The sequence below is a fragment of the Tupaia chinensis genome, unplaced genomic scaffold, assembly GCF_000334495.1.
Source record: "Tupaia chinensis unplaced genomic scaffold, TupChi_1.0 Scaffold000063_1, whole genome shotgun sequence".
Taxonomy (NCBI): domain Eukaryota; kingdom Metazoa; phylum Chordata; class Mammalia; order Scandentia; family Tupaiidae; genus Tupaia; species Tupaia belangeri.
In genome coordinates, this window is record NW_006159521.1 from 433,145 (window position 1) to 443,406 (window position 10,262).

The 10,262-nt window shown below is 44.4% G+C and overlaps 1 protein-coding gene across 2 annotated transcripts in view; it reads left to right on the plus strand.

The window, feature by feature from the left end:
- The window catches only part of SPG21 (SPG21 abhydrolase domain containing, maspardin), a gene marked incomplete in the record, with an annotated part of 32,329 nt that overhangs the window by 8,401 nt on the left and 13,666 nt on the right, over nucleotides 1-10,262 (plus strand). For both annotated transcript variants that reach the window (XM_006141724.2, XM_006141725.2), the window contains 2 exon segments: nucleotides 4,948-5,028; nucleotides 8,796-8,941. In XM_006141724.2, coding sequence (XP_006141786.2) covers nucleotides 4,948-5,028; nucleotides 8,796-8,941 — 227 coding nt within the window.

Genomic DNA, 10,262 nt, shown 5'->3' on the forward strand with positions numbered 1-10,262 from the left:
TGGATTTACATTTAATTTTTCTTGTGCTTTCCTTTCTGAACATCTATAGTAATGGGCATTTTTTTTTTTTTTTAAGATTTCTGTGATAGAGTGCATGGGCTCACCAGAGAGAAACAGAGAAAGACGGAAAGTGAAACCCAGGGATGGTGGCCATGCTGCAATCCCCCTTTCTCTATTCTCCTCTCAGGATTTTGGGCATGCATGCACACGTGCCTGGTGTGTTTTTGAGGCCATTTGGGGACTAGAGTCAGCCATGTGATATTCAGTGCCTTAACCACCATGCTACTTGCTGGCCCTAATGGGCACATTTTTAATAGAGATGAGATGCTGTTTTCCTATTCTAAAATGTGAGACGAAGCCGTTTGAAGGAAGCTGGCATGCATGCCCAGGCGTACAGAGACTCCGAGGGCACCAGCATCTGCTGCCAGCCTCTGGAAAGCCAGCTTTTCTCCGCATTCTCCCCTGTGCTTGTCTCGTCATTCAGAGTGGCAGGAAGCATTTTGTTCTTGTTAATAGACGAGGTCATTTCAGGGATCTCCCTCGTTCACACGTCAGTACATAGTGGAGGAAGGAACTGAAACCCACCTGCCTCCATCCTCACCCCTGATTCTTTCACTTCCTGGGGAGCTAAGCATGGAACTTAGATAATACAGGGTTCTGCTATAGAACACAGGGTGCTTTTGTTTTTATGATTTACTTATTTATTTCACCAGAGGGCATATGCACTACCAGAGTAGAGAAAGCACACCTCCCCCTTCCCCCAGGATATAATCAGGTTGCAATCCCTTCTCCATTTCTCCCTCCTTTTGGGATTTTGGGTGCACACTTACACACATGTGTGTTTCCCAAGCCTCCTGGTCTGGGATTCAAACTGCATAGCCACGTGGGATCTGGCTGCCTTACTCGCCACTCGATGGAGCCAGTCCAAGGGTTGCTTTTAGTGTAGCTTCGTTGACTTCTGAGGAAGGCTCATTAATTAGTTCAGTGGTTAGCATTTAGTTAAGATTTTGTTTCTGATTGATAGTTGAGAACTGAAATTAGTCTAAATCTGGGAAACTGATCACTCTCTAATCTCTGGGAGAAAGGTATGTAGGGAAGGTGTGGTTTCTTGTGACTGCCTTTTTTTTTCCTTTTTGCTGCAGGGTACATGTGCTCATAGAGAGAGACAGAGACAAAGGAAGGGGGAGTAAGAAATCACCCCCCAAAAGGGATGACCACACCACAATCCCTTCTTTATTCTTCTCTTGGGATTTTGGGCATGCACACACATGCACCTGATGTGATTTTCAAGCTCCTGGATCAAGACTTGAACTGTGCAGTTGGCCCAGTGGGATCCAGCACCTTAACCTCCGTACCACCTGCTGACCCGAGAGGTGACTCTTTAGCTCTGGAACTGGTGGTCGTTCCCTAGACCTGGGATGTCGGCATGTAAGTGGTGCTGCCTGTAGGAATACTCCTGCTGTTGTGCAGGGGACTTCAGACAGGTCATTGGAAAATGCAATTGAAGTTCAAGTTTATTTCAGTGCACAAAAAATTTTTTTTTTAATTTTCAATTTTTTTTTTTTAATAATACAATGGTTTCCATAAAGTTTTTGAAGTTCCCTTGTACAATTTATTTGCTGTTTAAAGGAGAGAGGAAAATGACAGCTCTCTTCTCTCGGGAAGGAACTGAAAGTCTACTGGGGTTAGCAGCCATTGGAGCTCTGCTGAACAAATGCTGTTCCCCTTCCTCTGGACAGCCTTCTTGGACTCAAGAAAGCAGGTGTCACTGCCTGCTGCCTTCCCCGGGTCTTGTCTTCTCTGGCCTAGTTTCCCAGTTTCTCTCACCATTCTTTAGGTGGCGTGTTCTAGTTTCTGCAGCATTACCCTCCCTCGTTCTGGGTTTTCAGTAATCCGTCTCCATGCGGCATTCTAGGAGAGCAGGACGCTAACTGCCCTTGCCCCACCCTCTGCAGCCAAAGATGTGACAGCAGCATTTTGGGTGGCCTCTGTGGGTCAGGAGAGAGGGGGACGCTGAGCAGCCCCCAAGTGTGTGTCCTGCTGGAGAGCACTGGGAGTGCTGGCCATGCGTGTGCATGTGTGTACGTGTGTGTGCGTGTGGGGGCGGGCCCACTGATGGCACAGCAGCCTTGCCCTCTGGCTGAATATTTCTTCTTTGCCCCAAAGTCTTTGATGTGGGCTTCCCCTATTTTAGAAGATGGGGAGTGAGCGAGGAAAATGCCCACAGTGTTCTTATTAATACTCGGTCAGGATGCTCAGCCTCTTGAAGGTTTGGAACTTATTAAATATTTGTTGGTATCTAGCAGTTAAACCACATGGATCTTCCTAAAATTTTTATTCAGATAGGGCTAGCCCTATAGCCTGCTGGTTAAGGGAGCTGTATCCCACATGCCCAGCCATGGTTTGAGTCCTAGCCCAGCCAGAAGGCTTGAGAATCTTGCTGGCAGGGGCCAGCTGGTGGATAGTGGGTAAAGTGGCTGGGTACCACGTGGCCAACTGCATGATTCGAGTCCTGTACCTGGCAGCCCAAAAACATGCAGAGTGCATGCGTGTGCTTGCCCAGGATCCTGAGAGGAGGGACAGATGAACAAGGGATTGCTGTGTGACCATCACCCATGGGGCTGCTTTCTCTCTTTCTCTCTCTCTAGACTCTCTCTTTCTCTCTCTCCAGACTCTCTCTTTCTCTGTGTGTGTGTCTGGCAAACACATGTACTGTCTGGCAAACTTTTTAAAAGAGAAAAGAAAAGCATACTGGGTACATGTGCGTGTGGCCCCAAATCCCAATGGGGTTGGGATTTGCATCCCATTGTGGGTGCTTTACCTTCTCTTTCTTTCTGTCTCTCAGTCTCTAACCAGCACACGTGCCCTCGGGCAATTAAAACATCATTAAGATAATTGTAGATTCACATGTTGTTTTAAGAAATAATACAGAGAAATTACCTTTTATACTTTGCCTAGTTTTTCCCAATGATAACATTTTTTTTTTTTTGGAGAGGTTTTTGCTATAGAGCATGTGCGTTCGCCAGACAGACAGAGAGAGACATAGAGACAGAAAGCGAGAAATCACCCCCCCCAGGGATGGATGGTCATGCCACAATCCCTTCTCCTCCATTCTCCTCTCGGGATCTTGGGCATGTACGCACACGCGCCCGGCGTGAGTTTTAAGCCACCGGGTCCAGGACACGAACCACGGTCAACTACGTGGGAGTCCAGCGACATAGCCATTACGCTAACTGCTGGTTCCCCCAATGATAACATTTTGCAAAACTATATTACAATATCACAACCAGGAGGTTCAAATGAATATAATCTACCAATCTTAGTCGCCTTTCCCCAGCTTTACTTGGACTCAGAGTGTGTATGTGTGTGTGTGTGTGCGCGCGCGTGTGGTTATGTATATATTAAGTTGCTTACAATTTCATCAGACTCAAATTCCCAAATTTCTGCCAGATAGACTCTTTCATCATCCTGTTTCAGAATACTAGAAGTCCTATTCACAAAATTTTAAAAATGAAAGTCATATATCTAATACAAAATCATCCCGTAATTCACATGCCCCGCATGTAGTCCAGTGATTCGTCAATGACAAATGAATTTTAGTGCTTAAACAAGCCTATCATGAGGATTTTTTTAAATATATTTTTTTAATTATTTAATTTTATTTATTACTATTATTTCCTACAGGGCATGCATGCTCACTAGAGAGAGACTGGGGGTGGGGGGGGAGAGAAAGAAAGCAAACCATTAGGTCCAGGATGGGTTATGTGTGAGTTTAGCACCTTAACCACGATGCCTTCTGCTGACCCCAGATGAATTTTTTATATATGGGGGAGAAAAGGAATTCTTATATGAGCCTGAGTCCGCTAGAAATGAGTTGTAACTTACATACTTTTTTCTCATCATCCTCAACATTAATGGACAGACTACTTATGGTCAAGTACCATACTTCTTTTTTTTCTCTTTTTTTTTTTCAGTCACATACAAAAGTACGTAACAGGTAGAGTGACTAAGTCAAATAAAAGAAGAGGAACAATTTTATTGAACATCCCCTCAAAGAAATGCTGCAAAAAGCGAGAGAGCTCTGCTTAGAGATTTTAGATAGTATTTGTTTCTCCTGAACCATGATTCAGAATGAAGTTGGATTTAAGGGAAAACAATATTTCTTTACTTGAAAAGACCTGTGCTAGTCACCCTTGAGATCTCAGGCTAAGATATATGGAAAGAAAACTGACGTGAATTGAAATTGCTATTCAATGGGCTAGCAGGCGGCATAGTGGTTATATGGTCAACTGTGGCTTGAATCCCAGACCCAGTGGCTTGAAACTCAAACCGGGCACATGTATGTGCGTGCCCAAAATCACAAGAGGAGACTGGGGGAGAAGGGATTGCAGCATGGCCATCCCCCTGAAGAGTGTGATTTTTCACTTTCTGTCTGTCTGTTTGTCTCCCCCTCTCTCTCCAGTGAACGTATGATCTCTAAAAGCAAAAGTCTCTCAAAGAAAGAAATTGCTATTCACATATTATCACTAGAATATGCTGACTTTTTCTTCTTTGTAAATCTTGGTCTGTTAGGTGAAATGTGAATTTTAAAATTGAATCGAAGGTGAGAGCTGGGGCCGGCAGGTGGCATGGTGGTTAAGGGCGCTAGACTCCCACATGGCCAACCATGGTTTGAGTCCTGGACCTGGTGACTTGCTTTCTCACTTTCCCTGTCTTGTTCTCGCTCTGTCCCTCTCTGGTCAAATTGAAATAAATAAATAAAGTTAAATAAAATAGTTCTTTTAAAAAAAAGAAGGTGAGAGCTTATTTTCAAATATTTTCAATAGGAAGCAGAACTGGAGCAAGTGAGGAAAGCTATTGTGTGAGTCTTGAGATTTTCAGATTCATGGGTTATATTTTTACCCTTAATGGTTTTTAAAAATAAATAAAAAATTGTTTTTATTTCAGTTACAGTATCCAGTATATTGGGATCATCTTGAATTCTGTGATGGATTCAGAAAACTTCTAGACCATTTGCAGTTGGATAAGGTGAGTACCTTGGAACTAAATACTTACGTGTGATGTTTTTTCTTTATTCATGATATGCTGTGCGTGCATGCAGTGAGAATGAGGAGGGCAAGCGGGAGACATAAGAGCAGCTTCCATAGGGTCTGGTCATGCTGTGATCCGCTTCCTCCAGTCCTCCAGCCCTAGGGTCTTGGGTGCTCGGGGCCTGTTTTAGGTTGACTGGACTGGGGATTTGAACCACGGTCACCACATAGGATTGAGCTTCTCTTGAGCAGTGCATTAACTAACACTGCACCACAGAGCCAGCCCTACTTGTGATTTTAATGTAACATTTATATTGTGAAGCCATATATTTTCTTTTAAAAAAAAATTTATTTTTGAGGCTGGCAGGTGGTGTGGTGGTTAGGGGTGTTGGATTCCAACATGGCTGACTGTGGTTCAAGTCCTGGACCTGGTGGCTTGCTTTCTCATTTTCTCTTTCTCTCTCCCTCTGGCTCTCTCTTGTCAAGTTAAACAATAATGATAACAAATGGAATTAAATAAATGAATAATTCTTTTTAAAAAATTAATTTTTAATTGTATTTTATTGTTGTAGTCATTGGGTATGTGCACTTGCCAGAGAGACAGACAGAAAAGAAGAGGGAGGAAGCATCCACCGCCACAATGGAGTGTGGTCATGTCACAGTCCCTACTCCTTCATTTCTCCACCTCGTCACATTTTGGGCACCCGTGCACATATTCCCAGCCAATTTTTTCTTTTTTATAGAGAGTGAGATTTTTGCTATAGAGTGCGTGCACTCGCTGGAGAACAAGACAGACAGAAAGCAAGAAATCACCCCTCAGGGTGGATGGCCTGCAATCCCTTCTCCTCCATTCATATGCACCCAGCATGAGTTTCAAGCCTCCAGGTCCAGGACTTGAACCATGGTCAGCCATGCGGGAGTCCAGTGACATAACTGCTATGCCTTCTGCTGGCCTGTTTTTCAAGCTGCCATGTTTTTCAAGCTCCCAGAGCCAGGATTCTAACTGTACAGTTGTCTATGTGGGATCCGTCTCCTTTAACTATCAGGCCACAGAGCTGGCCCTTTTTTTATTTAATAGCAGCTTTATTATAACATCATTCACATATAATACAATTTACTCTTTTAAAATGTACTCTTCAGTTTTTAGGATATTCACAAATATGTACAACCACCTCCACAGACCGTGAGCCTTTTTTCACCCCAGAGTAAAACCCGTATTCATTTGTCACTCCTGCCTTCCTCCTGGCCCTGTAGGCCAAGCTGCTTTCCACGGGTGGCTTTGCCAGTTCTGGATATTGCGTGTTAATGGAATTAATATGTGGTCTTTTGTGACTAGCTTTTTCCGCTTAGCATAAGGCTTCCAAGTCCACCCATGTTGTAACTGCATCAGCCCGTCCTTCCCCTCATGGCTAGATAATACACGTATAACTGCGCCGTGCTGTGCTTGCCCACTCGTCAGCTGAGGTGCACTTGGGTTTCCTCTTTCTGCCTACCATGAATGATGTTGCTGTGAACATTTGCAAACAGGTTTTTGTGTTCATGTATGTTTTCAGTTCTCTCTCTCAGAGTGTAATTACTGAATCATAGTTTTCTTAAGCATAAACTGCTAATGGCTTCGTTTTCTAATATAATTTGTGAGTAACAGTGTTTTGTTTTGAATTTTGCCAGAGGGTACATGTGCTCACTAGAGGGAGACAGAAAGAGAACCAAAGTAGAAAACACTACCATGGGGGAGGGGGTAGTCAGACCTTAGTCCCTCTCCTCTATTTTTTCACCTTCTGGGAGTTGGGGCACACAAGCATACAAGCCCAGCATGTTTTTTCAAACCACCGGGTCTGAGACTCAAACCATGCAGTTGACCTTTTTTTAAATTTTTTTTGGAGAAGTTTTTGCCATAGGGCGCGTGCACTCGCCAGAAAGACAGAGAGAGACAGAGAGACAGAAAGTGAGAAATTACCCCCCAGGGGGATGGCCATGCCGCAATCCCTTCTCCTCCATTCTCCTCTCGGAATCTTGGCCATGCATGCACACGCGCCCGGCGTGAGTTTTAAGCTACCGGGTCCAGGACTAGAACCGTGGTCAACTACATGGGAGTCCAATGACGTAGCCATTATGCTAACTGCTGGTTCCTAACCATGCAGTTGACCATGTAGGTTCCAGCTGCCTTAACCCCCACATCACCTCCTGGTTCAAGTGTTTTTACTTGTATAATTTATATGTGCAGTTGTATTGTTTTCTTGATGGGGTATTAAATTGCATTTAAATATAGTATTTCGGGTCAGGTTATCCTTGGTCTGGTGATGGTTAGGGCAGCCAGATTCCATGTGGCCAGCTACGTGGTTCAGGTCCCAGACCTGGTGGCATGTTTAAGCTGGTCGCATGTGTGTGTGTGTGTGTGTGTGTGTGTGTGTGTGTGTGTGCCCAAAATCTCAAGGGGAAAGGGACAGAGAAGGGATTGTAGCATGACCATTCCCACTTGGGGGATGCTTCTCACTTTCCCTTTTCTGATAAGCACACACTCCATCTGGCAAATTTTTAAAAAATACATTGTTTCTTTTTTTTTTTTTTTTTTTTTGAGAGAGAGAGATTTTTTGCTATAGGGCATGTGCACTCACCGGACATAGAGAGAGACAGAAAGTGGGAAATCACCTTCCAGGATGGATGGTTATGCCACAGTCCCATCTCAGAATTTTGGGCATGCATGCACATGCACCCGGCATGAATTTTAAGCCGCCCGGGACCAGCAGTTAGCGTAATGGCTATGTCGCTGGACTCCCACGTAGTCGAAGGCGGTTCGCGTCCCAGACCCGGTGGCTTAAAACTCACGCTGGGCGCATGTGCGTGCGTGCCCAAGATCCCGAGAGGAGAATGGAGGAGAAGGGATTGCAGCGTGGCCATCCCCGCTGGGGGATGATTTCTCACTTTCGGCAGCGGCAACCCCCTCATAGCAAAAAAAAAAAAAAAAAAAAAAAAAACCTCTAAAAAAAGAAAAAATTTAAGCCGCCAGGTCCAGGACTTGAACTACAGTCGACTTACTTGGGAGTCCAGTGATGTAACCATTACGCCATCTGCTGGTCCAAAAAAAATACACTATTTCTTACATTTTTTTTCCTGAAAGTTTTGCTATAGAGCATGTGCACTTGCTGAAGAGAAAGAGAAACAGAAAGTGAGAAAACACCTCTAGGGAGGATGGCCATGCTACAGTCCCTTCTCTTCCATTCTTCTCTCGGGATTTTGAGCATGCATGCACAGGCACCTGGTGTAAGTTTTAAGCTGCTGGGTCCAGGACTCGAACCACAGTCAACTACATGGGAGTCCAGCAATGTAACCATTACACCATCTGCTGGTCTCTATTTCTTACATTTCTAACTGTAGATATTTCAGCTTATTGGCTAGTGGTGGCATTATATAGTTACAGTTCAAGCAACTGGTTTTTTGTTTTGTTTTGTTTTGAGAGGTTTTTGCTATAGGGCACGTGTGCTCGCCAGACAGAGACAGAGAAACAGAAAGTGAGAAATCACCCCCCAGGGGGGATGGCCACGCCACAATCCCTTCTCCTCCATTCTCCTCTCGGGATCTTGGGCACGCACGCACACGTGCCCTGAGTGAGTTTAAGCCACCGGGTCTGGGACTCGAACCGCAGTCGACCACGTGAGAGTCCAGTGACATAGCTATTACGCTAACTGCTGGTCCAAGCAACTGTTTTTGATACTCTTATTCAGAATTGATTGCTGTTAGAGTCTGCTTTATGCTTGTTTCAACTAGGTTCATCTTTTTGGGGCTTCTTTGGGAGGCTTTTTGGCCCAGAAATTTGCTGAATACACTCACAAGTCTCCTAGAGTCCATTCCCTCATCCTCTGCAATTCCTTCAGTGACACCTCCATCTTCAACCAAACTTGGACTGCAAACAGGTAAGAACAGAAGCTTTAGACCAGAACTCTTATTCAGTGGAATTTCGAAAATACTGACTTTGAAGTTTTTTGGTACAGTATGGAGGGACCGCTCAGGTCCACTTCTACTTTCTGCAGTGTCCTTGGGTTCTAAAATTGAAGGAAGGAAGGAAGGAAGGAAGGAAAAAAGAAAAGAAAAGGGAAAAGGAAAAGGAAATTCACAACTATACCTGTGCAATAGAAGACTGGAGCGTACTCTAAGTCCATCTTTCCAGCACTCTGAGTTGCTTAGTCCTGTTTCTGTGCACCTGTGCCTGCACCTTTCTCTAAAGCGTGTCTGTGTCACTGATGCCTTGTCCTGCTCGTCCCGCTTACTGTGTTGTGTGATAAGTTCTGCAGGTCATGGACAGTTTCCTTGGGCATTTGGCTTGTCCTAATTCTTTACTGTGTTCTGCAGTACATCTTTGTAGAGATGGCTGTCCCTCCCCTTTGTGCATTGTTTCCTTGAGCTATGTTCCCTACAGGGAGAGACTCCATAAGTCTGCCAGAAGGTGTTCTGCTTACCAGGACACTAGAAGGTATCTATTCTGCAGGAGGAGGTACATGGAGAAATGCTTTGGCTCATCCCAGGGGTACCATCCCTTCAATGACCTTCTCATTTTAATTAGTCTGCTTGGGAGAAATGGCACCTTAAATCCGACTTACTGTGTGCTTATTTCATTGGCAGCAAGACTAGGACCTACCTTAAAAAAAAAAAAGAGCCCAGTGACTAAGGGGCCAGACGGTAACATTGTGGTTTGAGTCCTGGACCAGTGGCTTGAAAATAATGCTTGGTGCATGTCCACATGTACCCAAAATCCCAAGAGAATAGAGGAAAAGGGATCGCAGCTTCCCTATTCCGCCAGGAGATGATTTCTCATTTCTTTCTCTCTGTCTCTCTCCCTCTATGGCAAAAATCAAAAAAAAAAAAAAAAAAAAAAAAAAAGGGGGGGGGGGGGGGGGGGGGGGGAAAAAAAAAAAAAAAAAAAAAAGGGAAGGAGGGAGAGAGGAGGAGGGAAGGAAGAAAGAAAAGAAAAGAAAGCCCAGCGACTAAACATGTCTGTTGATCGGGTTAGTTTTCAGATAATGTCATAGGCCAGCAGTGTTCTCATGATCTTTGCATCTACTGAAGATGACTTGCAGATATTTTCAGAACATCTCTTGGTGGCGTCTCCGCCGTTTATTTCCCTGGCATTCTTGCAGCGTTTTTTTGGACACATTCACTGTGTACAGGTACTTCACATCCTTGCAGTGCTCATTGATTATTTTTTTTCTTCTTTTTTTTTTTTGGACAGGTTTTTTG